Genomic DNA, 23,047 nt, shown 5'->3' on the forward strand with positions numbered 1-23,047 from the left:
ACAGCAATCTTCCTAAAATGTAACTTGAGAGAGTTAATTGGCTACTCTGTCTGGACTGCCCTGAGCTGCAGATTGGCCTTGTCTGGTGTGGAGGTTGAGTAGGTGGTAGACAACACAGTGATCTTAGAGTCAAATGGTCCTGTTCAAATCCAGGCAACAATGGATGGCCTGCCACTCTGACACATCTGCAAATGCCTCTGAGGTATACAGTTCTGCTTACCTCACTGTGCTGGTGTTGACATAAAATACACACGAAATCACTTTGCAGACCACCAAGAGTGGTGTGGGAATACTTGCCTGGTGTTCTTATTACAAGACTATCCACCAACACCCCCTCCCCCCATTAAATGCTTCCATACGCCTTTTCTGAACTCTGGGGTCAATTTTTAAAATAGTTTTCTCTTTCTTTGCTCTCAGTGTGTTGAAACTGAGAGCAAAGAAACCCTTTTTTCTCCTCAGTTTACTGCTTTGGTTTGCTGTTGGCTTAGAGACCAAATGATCAAGCTTGCTAAAAACTGTAACGTAAATAAGAATATTGTCACCGAATGACCACATGAAATATTCTTCTATAAGTAACGTCCATGGGCCTGTAACATCTCTTTGGCTGAAGAGAGGCTTGTTTTTGTTGGTGCTGTTTGTTCTAGGCTCTGCTCTTGGCGGGTGAGATGAACTACATTACGGTGTTTCCATCTTTCCCAGCTCACCGCTGGTTGCCCAATGCAGGCACCCACCTCAGAGAGGAAAGGCTGTCCATGTACTCTTCCATAACTCAGCCCAAAGCCCCAAGCCTCTGAAACTCTCTGCGGTAATATTTCAACCTCTGGACTAGGCATCAGGGTAGGAAATCTAGTTCTTGAATTTGAGTTAACATCCATTTAAAATATGTGCCTTGACTGTGTTTCCATTTTTTCCATCATGAAACAGAAGAGGTTTGATGTGTCATGGGGATAATGGCAATGAAAACAACCACCACGTATTCTGTGCTTACTGTGTGCCGGGCTCACGGCTCGTGATCTGCTTTATCTCAACAGAAAGCTTTTTCATTGTGTTTGTAAACATAAAAAGATATATTTTAAAGCACACAATCCTAAGAAATGGCTATTTGGTTCAGGAATGACTCCACAAATTTCTAAACCAATTTCCTTGATCTTTGAACTTTTTCCTTTAGTTATTCACAAACGTTTTGGCCTAGCTCCCTCTCCCCTCTGCTGTCTTCCAGTCTCCTTTCCCTTCATCCTCACTGATGAAAAAGCATGAGCCATAGGATTGAAGAGTTAGAAGAGTTTCACTTTTACACTAAAATGGGGAAATTTAGGGAAGCCTCATTCCTAAATGAAGAGTTCAGTCTCTGCATGGTGTTTTTGTAGGTACATTTTTTTGAAATGAGAGATTCCCTAAGAGAGACAGTCATGCATGTTATTTTTAGTTGGAACATTTCTGTCAGCTGTAAACATGCTTGGAACTCAAGCTGGTATTTACCATCCTTGTGCTTTCAGTACACTTTCTAAAGGCTATGCTAGGCCGGCCGACTATCTTTTAAAATATGTCCACCTGTCACCTCTAATGGGAAGTGTGCCTTCTTAATTCCAGATGGTATTTTGGCTGCTAGGAAGTTGAAACTTTGTCTGTGTTAAAAATTCTCCTGCTGTTTGAAACTTTCACCTTCTTATAGTGTATTTTTCCTCTAGGCAAGGTCAGTGAGGATGGCTTTTTACTTTCACACCCTTCTAATCTGACTGTAAGTTGATACTTCACAGTTGTCATCTTTCCCTCTATAGCATATATATGTCTTGATATGTTGTTTGTATGTACCTAGTATTGGTTTGGCCATTAATTATCCGTGTGACCCTGGGTTTTCTAAGTGTTTTCATCTCTCTGGGTTTGTTTCCCCTTCTCTAAGTGAGGAGTTGGACCAAGCACTTGCCACGTCCCTTTGCAGATTTAGTGGCCTTCTGCCCACCATGGGCCATGCCCCAGAGGACTCTGGTCCAGGTCTTGTCAACACATGACCTGAGGGCAACCTGCTTAAGTCACTCAATGCATCAGCACCCCCACATTTCAAATAGGACAAAGTATCCTGCCACAGAAAAATGGCGTGATAGTTAACGAGTAAAAATGTTTGCAAAGCACTTGGGAGCTCCATAAAGGAAAGTGCTCTAAAATCATTCAGGTGCTGTGCTGGTGGAGCATAGGCATTCCAGGAACTGTCTTACTAAACAGGGTGCATTTTCGGATTAGTCAGGTATAAACAACTCATTTCTTTATGTATGGATGTGAAACTATATCACTCACTAGAAATGAGTGATTCTTTCCTTTTATTTTCCTGCATATTACTTATAGTGATCCCCAAAGGGCTTTCAACATTATACATGAAACGGATGTGGTCTGTTGATTATTGCTCTCAGTATGGAGGAGTGAAGTTAAGACGAGTGGTAGTGGATGGCTTTCCAGGTCTGAGCCTATGGCCAGGAATGGTAAGTCTGATTCGTTAGAAAGGGACACAAAGTGCTAAGCAGACAGTAGAATTAGACACAGGATGGGGAAGCTCGTATAAGCCCCTGTACTTTAAAATGATCCATTTTGGGGCCATACAGGTGCAGGAGTCAGATATGAACTCCATTTCCTTGGCTGAATGACCTGGGCATGTTACTTCGCCTCTTTAAGCCTCAGTTTCCTTATCTGTAACTTGAGAATAATACAGTTAAGCACCTGTCTTGTGAAGGTATTTTGAAAATTAGAGCGATAAAGCACTTTGCACAGAGTATGTGATCATTTCAAGAAAAATTCCACTGGTCCCTTCAGCACAAAGGAAGTGGCGATAAATGAAATCAACTGAAAAATGACTTCCATGGCATGGGGAAGCCAACACAAGATTGTGAAAAAATTGTTTCAGGTAATCAATAAAGCAAGTGATTATGCTGCAGCTATGCAATTCAGAGTTAAGGGTCTAGTCTCAGCTACAAATGCTAACGGAAAGAAGTGGCACCATGAATAAAATGTCAGCGAATAGCATAGACAGAGGATTTCTTAGCAGGCAGCAACTGAACTCTGGAGGCTGAAAAACCAGACAGCAAGTGGAGGAACAGAAGAGGCGGCAGTGTCCTTTACAATCCCATGGGTTGGGGAATAGTGAATGCATATATTTGTCTCCATTTTTGGATGCCTGCTCTCTAAAGCATCACTTTTCAGCTCCTTCTTGTGGACCAGCACTGACACTCTACCATGACTGACAGTGAGAAAAAAAAAAGAGGAAGAAAGATACTGTTAGGTTAGTAGATGCAGAGGGTCTGCCCAAAGTTTGGGGCTGAGCCACCCCAATTCTGAATAGTGACCTCTGTATTGGGGGCTCAGCAAGAACCCATTTATTCTGCTGAATCTTTTTTTATTCTAACCAGGCTTCTTCTAGGCTGCAAAGAGGACCGTGGATGCTGTTACCAGGACACTTGTTTGAAACACGGTTCCCACCTGTCTCTCGCGTTCTCTCGGCCTCTGCTCTAGCATACACCTTCCTTCAGGTGAGTACAGTGCGGGGGGGGGGGGATCAGAAAACCAAGCCTGGGTGCTTGGTGAGAGGGCAGACAGCAGGGAAGGAAGGGGCGAGCAGGGGTAGGGGAAGGTGGCTACTGGCAAGGAAAGCAGAAGGGGTACTGGAAATTGTAAGCCCTCTGAAAGGGGAAAATCAAGACTGGAACAGAAAATGGGAAAGGTTCCGTGACAAGAACGGAAGGTGCTCAGCTCGGGTCATGCAGAGCCTTCACTGGCTGGAGAGTCTGCTCTCCACCCAGAGAAGTAGAGTTGGAGCTGGGCCTTCACGACCACCTGCCAGCCTTTCTCTCCAGTTCCAGGGATGCAGCCCTGGTGCCATCTTGGACTGTGAGGCTGTCTAGGGGGGACTGCCTACTGGGGACACACTGCATTCACAGAACCTCTGTGGCTTTAGCAACAACTAAAAAGTTTTGGTGTCAAGCAGAATTTTAAAGCTCTCAGGGACCTTCACACACATTACTTGACTTTTCTTACAACTTTATGAGGGGGTAGATGTTAACAGCCCCAGAAGATGTTCTCTCCATTAGAGTGGTAGAATAACATCCTGCAGGTCCCTCTACAAGTCAGTAATAGCTGAGAGTATGACACCAGCTGAGCCAGATATCCCCTCCTTCTCCAGTTAACAATTTCCTGCTCTCTAGATTATGCTGCAAAATGTATGATGCTGCTATAAAACATAACATGTAAGTTCCTAAATGGCTTGGGTAATTTTAAGGTGTTACACGTAAGTGCTTTCACATAAATTATGTTATTTGATTCTCAGAGCAACCATGTAAACTAAGTACTATTAAAATCTGTACCTATGTGACAAAAAACTGAGGCTCAGATTGACTACAGAATTTACCTGAAGTCACTAGGTCAGAAAGTGGTAAAATCAAGGCTTTCTCACTTCAAACCTTATACTTGTTCATTACTTCACTGGCTTGATACAATTAACAGCCCAAGCTCTATATGAGGATGATCACATCACGATCTTGATCTCACTATTATTACTATATGGATGACATTGTTATGTGACTATCATCACTATATCTATTTATATAAAATTCATGGCCAAAATAGCTGAGCTTCTTAAAGTAACAAAGAAAATAATTAATCGTCCAGAGGACACTAATGGGCATTAGTGACTATCGGGTAGGCTGTTGATACTATGATTCAGAAAAGGCCCAAATGTCTACCATTTGTTGGTGAAGAAAACACAAGTGGGAACACAGATATAATACAGTCTTTATGTAAAGAAAAAGAATAAAAGAAAAAGAAATTTAAGTCTTGCTGAGAAAATAATGCATTTATATATAAGTCCCCTGAATTAAATTCTCCTGGAAAGCATGCTCACATATTTTCTCCTGGAAATTGAGTGAACATATATTCACTCACTCAACAAATATTTGTTAAGCAACTACATATGCCTGTATTCATCTATGGATTTTAAAGCAAAAGTCCTAAGATTGGGTGTTAAAAGAAAGTTCTGTCTGAAGAGCACTGCCAGATAAAATACATGGCACCAGGGCTTCCCTGGTGGCGCAGTGGTTGAGAGTCCGCCTGCCGATGCAGGGGACACGGGTTCGTGCCCCGGTCCGGGAGGATCCTGCATGTCGCGGAGCGGCTGGGCCAGTGAGCCATGGCTGCTGAGCCTGCGCGTCCGGAGCCTGTGCTCCGCAACGGGAGAGGCCACAACAGTGAGAGGCCCGTGTACAGAAAAAAAAAAAAAAAAAAAAAATACATGGCACCAGATTAAATCTAAATTTCAGATAACCAATGAATACTTTTTTAGTATAACTACACCACATATATTGAATGGGACATACTTAGACTAAAAATTATTTGTTGTTTATCCAAAAATTCAAATTTAACTGGGCATCCTGTATTTTTGTTTGCTAAATCTGGCAACCCTGTACCTGGTGATAAATAAATACCCTGAACGCCATCTTAGTCAGTTTTGTTATTATGTGTGCAACTTTGTTATATAGGGCAAAGTACAAACAGACAGAACGTGGTATCTGAAATGTGCTCAGATCCTTGGAGAAAGTACTTAATATATAAATGTGCAAAGTATTTTTGCATTATTTCTATGGAACTACATCATACAATAAATAAACAACTCTGGAAATAGGCCACTTTTCCGTTTGGAAGTGATTAAATATCATTAGAGAAGGATTCAACTCATTCATTGATGAAATATTTCTTGAATGTTTATTATGTGTAAGGTATTATGCTGGGTATATTGAAGTATAAGATATATATTTCTTTATATATCATATATATGTAATTATATATAAAATTGTTTCTGTTTTCACAAAGTTTACATTCTAATGGGAAGGCATAGAGGCACCTACATAATGATAAGTCATTGTTATAAGTCAATGTTAAGTGCCAGAAGGGGACATTTGCCATGGAACCTTCCATATGCAAGATATTTGCTTCCATAACATAATTTATCACTATAAAATCAAGCTGTTGTCCATAAGTATGTTTTACTTTTTCCAAACACATAGGTTCTTGTGAGTGGAATTTTGGGGAACAATGTTATGTAACAAAAGCAACCTGAAGCCATCCTCCTTCTAATCACCCAGGCCATCTAGGGAAGCGATTCCCAACTTAGTGTGAATCAGGGCTTGTTAAAACATAGATTGCTGGGTTCCCTCACCAGAGTTTCTGATTCAGGTCTGGGATAGGTTCGAGAATTTGCATGTTGCTGCTATGGGGATCACACTTTGAGAAGTACTGCTCCCACGTTATCTTTGAATTTTCCCTATTGCTTGGCTTCCACATCCACGTTCATACCCAGGCTTATCCTCCTATGTCCTCTGTCTTTTCCTTCCCTCCCATTCCTTTGACTTTTGCTTTTTCTCCTAGGAGAGGGCATAGAGGAGTCCTGCTTTGTTCCATGACAGGATGGTTTGTGTTATCTTTGCTTTTTTCCAATTCTCTTGTTTTCAAATGTGTACTTAACTCTTGTTTTTCTTCCTCACAACTTTTATGAAGCTGCAGTAAAGCGAACTTGAGAAACTCCTAGAAGAGATGAAGTCCTACCATGGTTTGTTTGGCAGTAGATAGAGTGGTTTGGTGAGAGATTTTCTTGAAAAAATCCTTAAGGGATGAAAAAAAAAGTTCATGTTATGGAGGAAGTTCAAGGGAAACCCAAGGGGTATCACATTGCTTCAGCATTTGAATTCCAGTGAAGAAGGAAACATGTCAAGAGTTTATTACTCAGAGATTGGAGATAGAGCAAAAAAACTCAATGCCTCTGGGAGTGGAGGGGGCTAAAGTAACAATGACGAATTTTTTTTTTTTTAAAAAACATTAAGTAGTACTTTACCTTTTATGAAAAGCTCTCACACGCATAATACCATTACAGCTACTCAAAAGGTGGGAAATTATTATTTCCACTTTAAACTCAAAGAAACTGAAGGTAATGAAATTAAATGACTTGCATAAGGTCACAGTTAGAGGAACCAAAACCGAACCCAGATAATCTAATTCCAGCACAGTCGTCTTTCACTATGTCCCTGCTCTAAGTTTCAGTGTTATAATCATTATGGAATATTCTTTACAACCAGAGCTTCCTTGGTTCTCTAAGGTAGAGCTTAGCTCCGAGGTGAACACGATGGACTACTTATTTGTTACAATCACGTCCTTTCAATGAATATGTGGATCATTAACATAGAGTTAGAATTCAGGTCTCAGGATCGATTCTCTGCAGTTGTTGAAAGCAAGTATCATTTACATTAAAACTTGCAGTTGCTAACCTGCAAAGCCAGTTATCATGCATAGTGGCTGTGATGGAGAACCTGTTTCTTTCCTTTTAGCTCTGTCACTACTCTTTCTTGGTAAGATTCTTTTATGTTAGACCATAGGTAAGAATACAGAATCCATCTCTACTCTTCCAAGTATTCTAGAAAGTATCTACTTTCTAGATTCTTATTTTAGACTAACATTTGGACTTTCTGCTGTGGATTATTATCATTTCCACTGGGCTCCTGTAAAGTTGGGAGGCCCCACTTTTTTGATGTTTTCCCAAGAAACTGGAGAAAACTTTGTTTTGAAACGTCGGCCAAAGTGAATCCAGGTCCTGAATTACTTCCATATGTTCAGGCTGTCTTGCCTTTTGAAAACCTAGACTAACTGTTCCTAAACTTTGTTAGGTTATAGACTACTTCACTCAGACAAAAGTCTTGATAGAGTGATGACCGTTCCAAACTGCCACTGCCAAATGATTCGGGGGTGAAAGGGAAGACTGTTGATTCTTTTAAATGAGGCGCTTGAGTCATATATGTACATTTATCACTCCTGGATGTGGCCAGGTTATACACACCAACAGAAAGACCTTCAAAATTTACTGAGGAACTTCATAGTTTACTAGAGATCTGAAGGCTACCCTCTGAGCATAACTCAGATTTATAAAATGACTTTACTTGTAGCTTTTGTATCTGTGATGTCTAAATTTGCAAACCCATTGCTGGCTTTCTTATGGGCAAATCTAGTTATTTGGCTTAACCACAGAATCCTTTGGTGAAGCCACTGAATAAATGTGTTTATACACCCAAAAGACACTTTTCGGTAGCACGCTAAAAATTTTATGTTCCAGATTTAAAGCCTTATTTCAATACGTGATCTAACAGAGTGTGTAAACTTTATATCTGCTAGGTCTACTGGAAGAGATGCAAAGAAGGTGAGTAGAAATGTTCATGGATCCAAGACCAGCAAAGTCAACTTTGGCTAAGGATACACTTCCACAAATGATCTCTTTTTTTTTCCCCTTAATCCTTAATTTGATGGATTTATAAGATAGCTGCTCAGAGAAGGAAAGGACATAAACTATGGGAGAGCACTCTGTAAACCATAAATTGCCACATAAATAAAAATGTTACTATTTGATTAATTTACTAAATAATGATCATACCATACCACATGGAAAATGTCCTCGATTGATCTCAGGTTATTAGATATTCACATTTACCCTAAGTAAACATAGTGACTTACTACTACTACCTGATTTTCTTCCTGAATTCAGTAGTGAGTCACTATGTTTTCTGGAGGTATGAAAACTCATCTTTAAGGATTCACATAAAGGCACATACATGGATTTACGTACTGTCCTGACTTAAGTTGAACTGCAAAGAAGGAAAATTGCATCTTAAGTAATGTTCTATTTCAGTTGCTCACTTTCATGTTGATGTGTCTGTTGCTGTCCTTCCCTTCTATTCCCCAATTTAAATTGATCTGCTTTATGTCCTATCCCCTAGCTATTCCTGCTAGCTGACCTGAGAAACAATGTTGCTTTGAGTAACCAACTTGTTTTCATGTATTGTAATTCATGTATGTAACGTCCCCCTGACAATTTATTTGTCATTTAACAGGACATTCTGGAACTAGAGGTTTACCTAGAGAGACGAGTGACTCTCATAATAGGAATTCCAAATATGGTGATCAACACTGGGGTAGGTATTTTCAGGTACAAGAGAATCCATGTGAAATCATATCACACATGTAGTCCCTTATATGGAGGAGCATCCGTGGAGCTCTTGCTTCTATGCCTGTCCCATTACAGAACTAGGATAGGGCTCTGGCTGGGAGGTCAGGAGATCTTAGCTCTAGACTCATGAACTCCAGGGATGAAAGACCATCTTGCCCAACTACTCGCCTGATGGATGATTGAATCGCCTGTATAACATCGCTATGAAATGATCTTCCATTCTCTCCTTGAACACCTCTAATTACAGGAACTCACTCCCTTTGGAAGTTGTCTGCCTGTCTTAGAGCAACTCTGCCTGTTAACAAACTTCCTATTTTATTTAACTGAATCTCTCTATAGCTCCCATTCATTGGTCCATTTCTACATTTTGGACCCAAACAGAACAAGCTTAAGGGATCTTCCCTCCAAACCATTTAAATAATACTAACAGTGTGAATAATAGCTACCATTTATACAGTGCTTATTATGTGCTGGAAATTGCTTTAAGAACTTCATATATATTAATTCATTTAATCCTCAAAACAGCACTACAAGAAAGAAATATCACTACTACCCCCATTATATAGACAAGAAAACTAATGTATAGAAAGGTTAAGCAACTTTGCCAAGAGGACAAAGCGCGGTAGGAACTTTCAATTCAAACCTAGGCACTGTTGAACACCTCTGGCACCTCAGCAATGACTCACATGCCATGGCTTCACGTCCCTTTCCATCTTACTCATACTCCTCTGAGTGTGCCTCAGTGAGTCTACTGTCCTTTCAAAAGGGAGTACACAGAACTGACTGTGGTATCTAGATGTGGAAAATAGAGAACAAGCACTAGAAAACAGAGCAAGTCTATCAGTCCTCCTCACTTCAGGGACCATAAATGCAACCTCCGCTTGCATCAGCCTTGTTGTGGCCTCCTCAAGCTGATGGTTCATATAAAACTTACTACAGACTAAAACCCTCATCCCTGCTCTGCCTACGTGACTCTGTCTGTAACACAAGGTGACTGGAGTATATGATCTCCAAGGACTTTTCCAGTTCTAACCATCCAGGATCAAAAACATATTTCAAAGTTCAGTGAAGTTAAGGAATGTTGTGCCTGCAAATTCTGTATTAGGTTTTCTCGTTTGGCCCTTTTCCACAAAGGGTTTCTGTGACTTTGTCTTTCTGTGACAGGGCGCTTGGTTCCTGTGATGGGGGCATAGTCGGGGCTTCTAGAAGATGGTTTACAATGGGGTCTTCCTTAAAATCTGAAAGATGACTCCGTACCTTCCCTTGCACCTGCTGCCCTGCCCCCCCTTCTCCAGCCCCCTCAGCCCCTCCCCCCGCTGCCAGCTCTCCGGGGGGGGGGGGGCTGCGCTCACCTGTGTGTACGAACATGTGCTTGACGTAGTTCTGTTTGGCGGTGAAAGTCTTGTTGCAGAGAGTGCACTCATAAGGCTTTTTTTCGCCCTGCCCACTGGCTGTGCTGTGGCCGGCGGATGGGGCCAGGGGCTGTGGCGCTGGCAGCTGTGCAGTAAAGGTTGACAGGCCGGGCTGGGACACTGTCACAAACTGGGTCTGCTGGCCTGCCAAGGGCTGTGGCAGGCTGAAGAGGAAAGGCTTGGGGCCGCTGCCCGCGGGCTGGGTGGTGAAGAGGGCCGGCAGGTAGGTGTTGCCGGCTGTGCCAATGACCTGTGTGTTGCTGGTTAAGGTCAGAGGCATCCTCAAGTTGCTGGTGAGGGTTTCCGTCTGGCGTAAGTAGAGTTGGGTACTTGGCAGTGGCTGCCCGATGGACGTGTTGACCGCAGGTTGCTGCAGGGCGCTCTTGTCGGAGCTGTTGCTTACGGCGATCACCGTGCTGTCCAGCTCCACCTCGTTGCTTCTTTCCGGGGAAGAGGCACCGGTCTCTAGCTGGTGCGGCTGCGGGGCGCCCTCAGCCGGGGTTTCCGCAGCCTGCTCAGGTTGGGCGGATTCGGCCTGGCCGTCCCGCGCCGCCCCAGGCCCGAACTGCTGCTCCACGGAGTCGGGTTCGGTGCCTATGGAGGAGCTGACGCCCGAGTCGAAGCTTTCGCCCTTGGGTTCACTCTCGGTGCCCTCGGCCTGGTCGGTGTCTTCCGTACACTCCTCGGACTCGTTGCGCTCCAGGATCTGCACCCTTTGCTGCCCGTAGTAGTCGTAGTCGTCCTCCATCTCCTGCTTGATGTGGATGTTGCCCACCAGGGTCTGGATGCGCACCGGCCGGGGCTGTTTGCGGCAGTGCGTGGTCTCGGGGGTGGTGGACAGGTATCGCTCCATCTGCTGTGAGCGCTCGTGGATGCGCGTGATCCAGCTGGGGTCTTCCATATGGTGGTCGCGGGGCAGGCCGAGCGCCGTCTCGTGGTGGCTGACCACCGCACCGCTGTAGAAGGAGCGCTCGCCGCTGCCGTTCTGCATGGAGCATGCATAGAGCGCCGAGTAGATCCTGTCCACGCTGTGCTGCGGGTGGCTCTGCAGGTATCCCGATTCGGTGTCGCTGCTCTGGCCCGAGGTGCCCGACTCGGGAGTGCCCCGTGGCGTGTCCTGGCCCGAGTCCTGGATCCCTGGGAACACATCGCCCACGTTCTGCGACACGATGCGCGTGCACTCATCGATGACCGTTTTGATCTGCAGGATGCTGGCGGCCGTCAGGATCTGCAGGGCTTCCGACTGCGAGACGCGCAGCACGCCACTGTACATGAAGTCAATGAGCTTTTGCACCGACTGCACCGACACCACGGACGGGATCTCAATGTCGCTGTAGCCCAGCAGCAGCTTGTCCTGGAAGAAGGGGCTGCCGGCTGCCAGCACGCAGCGGTGTGCGCGCAGCATGCTCCCGTGGATGCGCACCGTCACGTCACAGAAGTGGCCACGGTTGCGCTGCTCGTTGAGGGTCTCGAGCACGGAATTGCTGAAGTTGTGAAGGTTGATGCTGTGAATGCGCTCGGTCATCCCCTTGCAACTGATGTCACCTGCACGGCAAGAGAGACAGAAGACAGGGTGTGGGTCAGAGCTTCCTGACTGCATCCCTAAAATCTAGGTCTCAGGTGGGCAATGCTCATGGGCCCTAGAAGCACTGCCCCCCCACCCACCGCCTTGCAGACACAAGCAGGCTCTGTGGCTTTGCACAAGGGTCAACTTGTGGGTGTGATGTCCTATGGGAACAAGGCCTTGAATTTTGTTCCAGCAGTGCTCCAGCTATTTTGGTGTATTGAATCCATTTTAACCCCGTGGACCTTCAGCCAGGCTTGTCAGTTGAAGCAGAGCAGCCTAAAACACAGATGGGTTATTGCCTGCTATACTACAACTTCAGCAAAGAGGGACTGAAAGGCAAATGCAAGACTTGTTCTCATGAAACTCTGCCTCCACTTTAGGCTTAAGCAGGCCCTTTAAGAAAGCTTACATTTTCCTTAACTTATCAAAATTTCTTACTTTATTCATAGACAGCAAAAATACTTATAGTTAAATTCCTTTCCTATTAATGTATACGGCACATTCCCCAAAGCCATACGAGGTATGCAAAAATTCTTGGAAAATTCAACCCAGTCTAAGATATCCACCCAACAGCTGCCACCATGTTTTCCAGTTGAGGGACAGGCTCTAGAATGCAATCTGCTGGCTAAAGGGGCACTTGCCCACTGCTTTCTGTATCTACGCATTTTTCTCATCATCTCTCACAACCTGTTTGAGTACTTTCTAGGGTGGCTGGCTGTGATGTGGTGGTTGTCTGAATTTTCTGAGGCTTACTGAAGAAGAAATGTTAAACAGGTCAAAGATGGCAGTGTTGACCTGGGAGACTGGAGTGCACTAGGTGACCACATTTGCCATTCAAACTGGGCACTTTTGAGAGTGAAAGGGAGCACTGTTGATAATTAGGTCAGGACAGCAGGAGTAAACCCTGAGTGGGATGTACGATCACCCGGAAATTGGGTGCTCTCTGTGCTTGATAGAGGGAGGTATCAAACAGCTCCCAGTAGGAAGGCAGCAGTCAGCTTCATGGAGGATGTGGATAGCCTGACCTATTGCCACCCATATATCCCAGGCTGTGCAGGCAAGGGATAATATTGGTAACATCTAGACCCCAGATTGAGAAGGATAACAGGTGTCTATAACACTGAGTTTTAGGGCTTTCCTATTTTTCTACTTTACCTCTCTAAAGAATCCCTCTCTCCAAACCATTCTTCAGATTCTCCATTCTTGCCTTCACAACTGAACGATCAGCTTGAGGGAGGCCAAGTAAGTAGGCTTTCAAAACCAGGTGACCCAAGTATGGATTGTTGGCTGTGACCCAGATCCTTATATCTTGTTAGAAGTAACCCAGAGGTAATGGTCTACACACAGAGGAATGTCCACCTCCTCACTTTCTTTCTCTTCTGTCCTAGGAGAGAGGGCCAGCTCAGGGAAGTCTGAGCTCAACTAGATTTTCTACCTTGCTCCGCCCTACCTCCTCATGCTATCTGAGTTCAGTGGATATGACCTCATTCTTATATACTAATTCATTTCCTTTGCTCTCAACTTTACATTTAGTCAGCCTCACATATATCCACTTAACTTAGTAAATGCCTATGGGCTCTATGTTCTCTTTCAGTGATATGATTTGTGCAAATTTTTACATAAGAGAATTCCTTCTCATTCTGACTTCCATTAGGTCTGTTAGGTGCCTAAAATATTTCATTAGGCTACTGTTTCTATTTTTTTTATTTTATATAAAACAAATTGTCTTTGTCAGGGTAAGGAATCATGCTGAATCCTCTATAGCTGTGTTAATACAAAACATGGCACCAGAGGAAGGGCCCAATAACCTAGGAAGGAAAATTCAGGAAATCAGTCAACAGACCAAATTCCAACATCTTGCTGAGTCCCTGATGTATATGTACTGCGATAATAACAAAAGCAAACACTTTTTCAAGAGCTTACTATGTGTCAAGTTCTAACTACTTTATGTATGTTATTTCATTGAATCCTCACAACAACCCTATGATGTCGGTAGTATTATTATCCCCATACCTCAGATGAGGAAACTGAGGCCACAGAAATTAGGAAATCCACTCAAGGCCATGTAGGCAATTGGTGGTTGAGCTGGCATTTGAACCCAGGCAGTCTGGTTCTAGAGTTCACACTCTTATCTGCTTCACTGTATTGCATTCTTTGCCCCTGAATGAAGTCTGGCCCTTAGGTGTCCACTGTCTGCTGTAAAGCTGTGTGAAAAGGTTTTTCCAGTATGCTCTCCAGCTACTTCTATACCTATCCATAAATTAGTATGATGTTCATGTTTCTAGGCCTTGGGACTTCAACATAGCCTCAGTCATCTAGTAAAGAACACTTTTTTTTTTTTTTAAGAACACTTTTTTGAAGTTTATAAATGGAACAGTGCAAGAGATAAAAGTGAGGCCTGACACTAAAATGTAGAGTTTTCTATATACAGTTTTACTATCACCAAGATCTCCATCATTTAAGTAAAATGGTAAGTACTAAAACTGGTTGAGTCTCTGATAAAATCACCATCTCTGAGTAGGATGGGCTTATTAAAAATTTTTTTCCACACAGGTGAAAACACTCTTGAAACACACAATTGCTCATAGCACCACTTGCAGTTATATCACTAGAGTTATCATATATCACAAAGAGTTGTCTTCTTTCTGATAATTCTGGGAAGAAGCTCATGACAATTATCATAATAATTAATAACCATGTAGCGTTTTACAGTGTACAAACTCTTTCACATGTATCATCTCATTTACTCCTTATAACAATCCTATATGTTTTCAGGACAGGTCCTATTATTACTATTTGATGTAAGAGGAAGTCGAGGCTTTCAAAGTATCTAAATGACTTGCCCAATGTTTTACACAGCTAGTAAGTGGCAGGGGTGGGATTAGAACCCATGCCCCTTGATACTCTTTTTATCACATGATACTGGATTGCTGATGAATGAAACTTGGATTGCCCAAAGACTGAGGGCCATCCTAATTCTCAGGACGTAGAAGAAAAGATAAAGACACTGAAAGTGATGATGGAGGTTGCTTTAGAGTGGGAAATGGTCAACAACAAGAGCTATCATTACATTACACATATTCATACACACACACACACACACACACACACACACACACAGAGTCTCAAGAAGAAAATTCAAACTGCTTGTTGGATTGAACTGGTCAATTCTATCTAAATAATCAGGTAACCCTATGGAGATAATCACAACAAAAAGTGCTAAATATTCTGAGTTCCGGTTATTGCAGTAATGTTGTTACCAACTTCATTAGAAACCACAGAGACAAACTCAAACCTGCACACATATACAACTTGACCTGACTAGCCTAGCTGGATTTTTGTAGACACAATTTTTACATGTTTCTCCGAGAGCACTGGTCCTGTACTGCAGTGAGCAGCCGTGAAAGGCTGAATCGTTTTGCTGATATGTGTACAGATATGATGGGGGACCCTGCCGGTCCATTCAAGCATGCCTCGTCCCTCCAGCACACAAGGTTGAAGCAAGTCCTTTCCCAGGCTTTCTTTCATTTTTAACACTAACACAGTGGGAAAAAGTTTCTGCCACGGCAAGGCAATGTCCAGGCTTTTGTGAAACAGGTCCTTTTCATCCAGTGGGCATTAATGTATAGATTCCAACGGAATAAATCTGAAATACTCTACTGTAGAAGATTTGTTCCCCATTGAAAACAAACCTTGATTAGATGGTTATTCAGAGACTGTATAGGAAGGAATGGTGTGAAAATGTTAACTCCATTCTTTCTTAGATTGGCACTGAATAGGCAATTGGGCTATTCAAAAAACAAAAAAAAACAAAAAAAAAAACAAAAAAAACCCCTCATCTACAAAACCATACAACTTTACAAAGATTTTGTGTGTCTGGGGATGCCACGTTACCCTCCCCTCCCAAAAAAACCCCACAGTGGTGTGCACAAAGAACTGATGGGGCAAAATGAAAAAAGTGATAAAAATAGTTCTCTGTGTGTTTTAAAATAGTAACCTACCTTCTCTCCACTAGAGTAAAAATGTAGAGTCAGCCTGTGATGGCATTCACTAGAACACACAAGGAATTCTACTCTTGAAAGTGATCATGTATTCTAAGTGATCGTGTTCTGTGAGTGCACACAGTATGGATGAGGCAGAGGCAGGAGTGAGTACTGGAGGGGTATTCTGCTTGTGGTGAAATAGCTGATTCAGGGCCTGGCTCTCTGTGCTTGTAGGAACCCAGGCCCTGCCTGTCCCTGAAACGGCGGGTGTCCAGGGATAGGACTTAGCATGAGAATAAAAAAGCTGCCTGTGCACAAGGGAAAAGGAACAAGAAAGGAAACAGCAGGCAATACAATCTCTTTTAATTAGGTGTGAAATCCAGTCCTTTCTCAGCCCGGATATATAAAATGAGACTAGTGCAAGGGTGAGGTGTTGTAGAGGGAGATGGGAATTGGAAGTCTCTGTGGCTTGGAAAGAAACACCAGCTCTCAAATTAAAACCAAGATGAATTTTGGTCAAGTCAACAGGCCGAAGTCAAATGTCAGGGCTGAATAGCCCTTGAGCTTTCAATCTGGGCCACCAGGCTCACGTGTGCTAAGTGGGTCAGCACATGAAATAGGGCCAGGTGGCCAGGCCTCCACAAGCCAGCCTCTTATCACACCCTCTCCCAGATTGTGCTTTGATAGCATGCTGAAGTTGCTCTTTCCAATATCAGGTGATTAGTGATGATGTTAAACTCTCACATTTTGGTGCTACCTACCAAGCTGGTCCCACTGGGAGAGAGCCAGTTCTTGCTGGAGAAAGCTGAGATGCATGTGGCAACTCAGGCCTCTTCCTCCCCAAATCGACATCTGTTGCCCTGCCAGGGGCAAGACCTCAGTCATGTATATACTTCACCTATGTGTCGAGGGGATACCTGCTGAGCTTCTGCACCACAGGAGGTTAGGGGTTGCTTGCTCACAGGTTCTACCATCTACAGCAGATGGTCCTACCCCCTCATTCTATCTTACTGGCATCTCCACAGTCTTTGGAGGGTGGCTCAGGGGAAATCACTTATGCAAGTGAAAGGTGGTAGGCAGATCAAGACCTCTTTCTCCTACTGTGGCTCCATACACCTAGCATATCCCAGCTCTCATTGTCCCTGCAGGCGAACTACGGGAAGGTCATCAGCTTACAACAAGGAGAGGTGCGCTGCTTTACTTCTCCATTCCTGGTGATAAGGGGGATGCTTTGGGCCATCTCCCAATGAGAGTTCTCCCTTACCTTCCAGGTTGTCTTAAGCCTGCGCTACAGGAACCATTAGCGATTTCATCATTTTCTTTTTTTTTTTTAATCACCAGTAAAAGAATTCTTCTCCTAAAACATAAATCAATTCTTCAACTTTCAGAAATTTAACTTTCAAACATATTTTCAGGAATACACGACCAATGAAAGTTGGGAGCACCCTGTATGTACTTTTATAGTCACTGCTTATTATTTCAGGTAGACAGAGATATTAAAATTACTAACGCTTTTCTATTAAGGATCTCAATATTATGGTTGGGTATGTCTTTTATATTACTTGAATTTTCATTCATATATGTAATTCATACATTTAATGAACTTTCATCCATTCTGGAGCACATTTTAAGTATTTAAAGGTCCTTAAGAAGCATATGTAGTGGTATCTATCTATCTATCTATCTATCTAATCTATATCTATCTATCTATATCTATATCTATATATATACAATACAGTACTACTCAGACATAAAAAAGAAGAAAATTTCGCCATTTGCAGTAACGTGGATGGACTTGGAGGGCATTATGTTAAGTGAAATAAGTCAGACAGAGAAAGATAGATATAGTATGATATCACTTATATGTGGAATCTAAAAAATACAACAGGCTAGTGAATGTAACAGAAAAGAAGCAGATTCACAGATATAGAGAACAAACTAGTGGTTACCAGTGGGGGGGAGGGGCAATGTAGGGTGTGGGGGAGTGGAAGGTACAAACTATTGGGTGTAAGATAGGCTCAAGGATGTATTGTACAACACAGGGAATATGGCCAGTATTTTGTAATAACTGTAAATGGAAAGCAAATTTTAAATATTTTATAAAAAATTATTTCAAAATGTGTATTACATATATGTATTTCATATACTTATATAATTGTAAACTCAATAAAGGGACCAGTGTCAGCATTATAGTTGTATGAATAAATGAGTTTTGTGACAAATAAACATTAAAATTTTACTTGAAAGAGTAAAAAAATATTAGGCCACATCTTAGCAACTATATAGGACCTATGGTATGCTTTTCTATGTAAAATTTATCCTCGACCTCATTCAATTCCTTATTTTACTTCTACTCTGATTTCTTTTTTATAGCTATAGATAAATATATTTTCCTATTTATTAATGTATTGAATATTCTTTCAAGCCAACTTAAATCCTTTTAGCTATGAGGTGAGGATATTATCAAACAATTAATCAACAAATAATTGTACATCAACTTTATGGAACCAATTCTAAACATAAGTTAACACTTCATTTTGGGGTATTATCAAGCCCCATACTTTATGAATTTATATACTTTGAGCATCTGATTCCAGTGGACTAAAACACTGAAAGTTCAAACACCTTTACTCTCTTACAGTACAGCTTGTGAAACGTAAGTTTTAAGGCTGTGAACAAAGGCATTGGATAGCTATAATCCTAGACGACATTCTGAAAGACACCTATGCCCTCATTCCAAAGCTGAAATGAAATGGCTTCTTCTTGAAGAGGGAGGACCTGCTGGGACTAAGGAGAAAAATCAATGAAATCTGAGGTTGATGCCTTTAAATCCTCTTATATTGTAAACCTTTTGAGACACCTTTTAGGAGTTTGATTTTTTTTTTTTTTCCTAAAGCTCTTTCCTCACAAATTTAGCTGCTGCCCTATTGTAACCTTTTCCTTTGTTCACTAAATCTAGGGAACAAAAACACAGAGATACTGCATCTGTGGGTGGGATAAAAAAATGAACAAAATGATCTACTTAAATTCACAAAGGATGCAGTTTGAACTTGCTTTGGATAGGCCTTAAAGAAGGGCCCATATATTCAAATGCACAGTTAATAAATTAGGTCCTTTATTTTTCTTGAGAAGAAACTATACACTTAAACAGTGTTTACATAAAAACAAGCATCTTTTTGGGCTTCCCTGGTGGCACAGTGGTTAAGAATCCCCCTGCCAATGCAGGGGACACGGGTTCGAGCCCTGGTCCGGGAAGATCCCACGTGCTGCAGAGCAACTAAGCAACTGAGCCTGTGCTCTAGAGCCCGTGAGCCACAACTACGGAAGCCCGTGTGCCTGGAGCTCGTGCTCCGCAACAAAAGAAGCCACTGCAATGAGAAGCCTGCACACTGCAAAGAAGAGTAGCCCCCGCTCGCCACAACTAAGGAAAGTCCACACGCAGCAACAAAGACCCTATGCAGCCAAAAAAAAAAAAAAAAAAACAAACCCAACCAAACAAAAAAAACAAGCATCTTTTTACTTACTAACCTGTTCACCTTTTTGATCTCTGCATCATCATATACTTATTTTTTAAAGGAAAAACAAAATTTTAACTTCAGTGAGTTCAAAGATCCAGCATAACTCCCAGGAATGGAATTCTTTTGGAAAATGTCATCAACTGGTGATGAAGTATAGTTAGGTAAGAAATTAGGGCTTCCCTGGTGGCACAGTGGTTGAGAGTCCGCCTGCCGATGCAGGGGACACGGGTTCGTGCCCTGGTCCGGGAAGATCCCACATGCCGCGGAGCGGCTGGGCCCATGAGCCATGGCTGCTGAACCAGCGCGTCCGGAGCCTGTGCTCCGCAACGGGAGAGGTCACAACAGTGAGAGGCCCGCGTACCGCAAAAAAAAAAAAAAAAAATTAATTTTTTGACCTTGGGAAAACTTTTGTCTGAACTTCAATAAGTGAGAAAACAGAAACCTATAGTGTCATTTTAAAAAAGCTTTTTGACTAATCACGGAGCTTCCCAATTCACAGAACCTCCTCTGTAGCTTACTGTTCTGAAACTGCTTTTGAAGCATATCTTCAGATTCATGCTCAAATGATCTCTTTGCTTGTGTCTCCTTGGAAAAAAAATAAGTTGCTTCCATTGTGACAGATGGTTTTTAAGCATAGCTGTTTGTTGGTAGGAGGGGCCTAAACTCTTTCTCTATAGAAAGTGTGGACTTGAGCCATGATAGACTGTAGATTCCTACTGAGGAATGAAGGCCTTCTATCTCAAAGTAACAAGGAAAAGCCAAGGAAAAAGGTAAATTTGTTTTGCTGGATGACTGGTTAAGATAGAAGCACAGAGGTGATTTGATGTGGGCCAGTTTAAGAAAGTAGCAGAAACCACATCTCAACAGTCCATCTAGGGTGATCCATTATAGAAGCAGGCACAGGATTTCCTTAAGAAAAAATAAGACGTAAGTTCCTTTTTGGCTCATGCCGAGATGAAGAAGAGTCTAAATAATTGTTGTCAGAACTTAAAACCTTGGGAAGCACTGGTAAGTAAATGAAGTGGAAGGCATACTTTGTAATTATTCTCATTAGGAGTAAGGTATTGTATTTTTATTTTATTTTTAGTATATTCTTGATGTATTCTCTTATATAATAATTTATTATATTATTTACATATTACAGGAAAAAAGATATTAAGCTGTAAGAGTCTTCTATTGCTATAGGTAACATTCTAATTATCTTGACTCACTTCACCGATTTGATCTTATTTTCTCAATTTTCCCCAAATAAAATCTCTGCATTAATCTAAGAAGTTGGACATTTTGCCATCTCTTGATGTATTGCATTCATTCTTAGTTCTCTTCTCCTGCTGAATTTGTCCTGAGTTCTGAGATTATTGTGCTTTCTCTACTTTACCAAATCTTATGTACCATTTGAGAACCCTATTCAAAGTTCTTCCTTCTCTGTGGAGCCTTCTTTGATTACTGAACTCCATCCTGAGTTTTCTCTTTAACTAGTTCCCACTGATGGGTGAGGTAGTAAACTGAAACATTAATTTCTGGTTTTCCCCCATGGAATTAGAAGACTTTCATAATAATAAGGCGATTGAGAAAGACCAAACCTTCCATACCGTTCTGGGCTCCCTTACTCCAGGGACCTGTGACTTTAGAGCCCAAATCAGAAGTGAAGCCCTAAAAACAAAGGCCCAAGACAGAAGGCTTTGTTTTTTTGAATCTAGGTCCTCTATGGGGAATTAAGCTGGGCCCTTTCTGGGTGAGGAGGGGGACACGGGTGCTTTGGAGTTAGACTGAGGTGGCCTGACAGAGGAGAAAAAGAATCAACTTCTCCTCAAATGAGAAAGGTGCCAAGGTTTGAGGTCTCTGCCTGTACACAACTCCAGCTGGGGTGATTGCTTGGCACACTTTTGGAGGCTGGACATAAAAAGACACCCAGTTGAGAGGAACAGTGATGCTCTTGGGCTCGGCCCTTGCTCAACAGAGAGGACCATTGTGAAGTGTGTGTCTAAACCCAACTAACACAGTAGTACCAGGCAGTCAGATGTACCAGCCAAAATGGCATCTTTGTCAGGTAGACAAGTAATGTTGATGATGAAGACCATTAAAGACTAAGGATCTGACTGATCCCTAGATTTTTTGAGTCTTGTATAAGTCTAGGGAGGGGAAGGGAGCCCTAAAACTTGACAAAATTTCTTGCTAACTTAGTGATAGAGGCCTTGGGTTTAATTTTCTATAGAGAAATAAGGAAATGTTTCTTGTACCTGAATGTTGTAGGATAGGTCTGAACTTTCTAACAGTACTTAACAGTATATTATTGATTATTGTGCCTTTCCATTTTTCTGCATTTGTGCCCACCTTATCTCTATAAGAAGACTCCCAGCTTCCCGAAGGCTAGCACCTTGCCTTGTTATAAGTACAACTACCATCACAAATGATCAGATCCCTCACACTGCCCAGCACACTTCTTTCCACTGAGGGCGTCTTGTCTGAGGGCTTACTTGCTCAGCTCTCCACCACACATCACAAACATGCTAACAACAAGTAGGCACCCTGTGGCCCCTGAGGGTGCACCTTTCCTCTGAGCTATGTCTGCATGATGTAATCCCAGGGATCTTTGTGCCCCTGCAGTTCTGGGTAATGCTCTTCACCCTGTCCTTTATCACCGTACCTCCTCTCATCAGGGAAGTTCAGTGTTCAGTATGAATTCAAGGTCTAAGGCAATTGGTTTTTTTATGTGTTCACTGCATTTCCCACAATCTGTGCTCCTTCATTTGTGATTTCTGACACATGCCATACTGTTCTATCTCTTTGGTTCCACTTCCCCCAAGAGACAGCTCATTGGGTCCTCCTGTCATCAGAAAATTCAGTGGAATCTTGCCACTCAAAGTGAGAAGAGACAGCCAATCTGTGATGTGATATAAAAGTGATCAGGCCAAACTCCAGGCACTCTTGCCTAACTTAGTGAAGGTAAACTGCTCGGTAACAGATGCTACAGAGATTATCTATCAATCAGCTTTGATAATGGGTATTTATATTTGCATAAACAGTGTCAGGGATTGTTTAGAATATTTTCACTTGGTGGCCACTGGGTGTCCTCATTTACAAAGTAAATATGCAATATTTAGTGTGGGTCACCAGAGATGATAAAAAGACACTAGTTTTCTCTTTGGCCTTTCACATACTGGATATAAATTTATTGCTGAACTCACAACCAGGTCACATATTAGTACTATTTAAAAAGGTTCAGGTCAACTGTGAAAGTTTATAATCAAAAGTAACTTCTGCAGATTCCAGACATGAACTTACAAGGCTGCTTCCTCAGTCAGGGGGACTGTGATCCAGCTATTAGAATGAACGCGTACTCATTTGAAAATTGGCATGGGACTCCGGCTATCTGCCGAGAGAGTCAGGAGAGAGGGGCAGAGATGGTCTTAATTTATTCTTGAAAGAAAAGAGAACACCAAATATCTCCATGGGATATTTGTTAAATTCTGTTTTTATCTCAACTTTTCTGAAAACCAATTAAAAATAATAATGAGAAATAAAATATGTCCTTTGCTTGGGAA

The 23,047-nt window shown here is 42.2% G+C and overlaps 1 protein-coding gene across 10 annotated transcripts in view; it reads right to left on the minus strand.

The window, feature by feature from the left end:
- ZBTB20 (zinc finger and BTB domain containing 20) overlaps nucleotides 1-23,047 on the minus strand; it is an 820,737-nt gene that overhangs the window by 24,530 nt on the left and 773,160 nt on the right. For all 10 annotated transcript variants that reach the window (XM_022556467.2, XM_022556072.2, XM_022556534.2 and 7 more), the window contains one exon: nucleotides 10,375-11,979. In XM_022556467.2, the coding sequence (XP_022412175.1) occupies nucleotides 10,375-11,979 (1,605 nt within the window). The remainder of the gene's footprint in view (nucleotides 1-10,374; nucleotides 11,980-23,047) is intronic.

The sequence above is a fragment of the Delphinapterus leucas genome, chromosome 4, assembly GCF_059928025.1.
Source record: "Delphinapterus leucas isolate spDelLeu-1000000601 "Yukka" chromosome 4, BTC_Dleu_Yukka2, whole genome shotgun sequence".
Classification (NCBI taxonomy): Eukaryota; Metazoa; Chordata; class Mammalia; order Artiodactyla; family Monodontidae; genus Delphinapterus; species Delphinapterus leucas.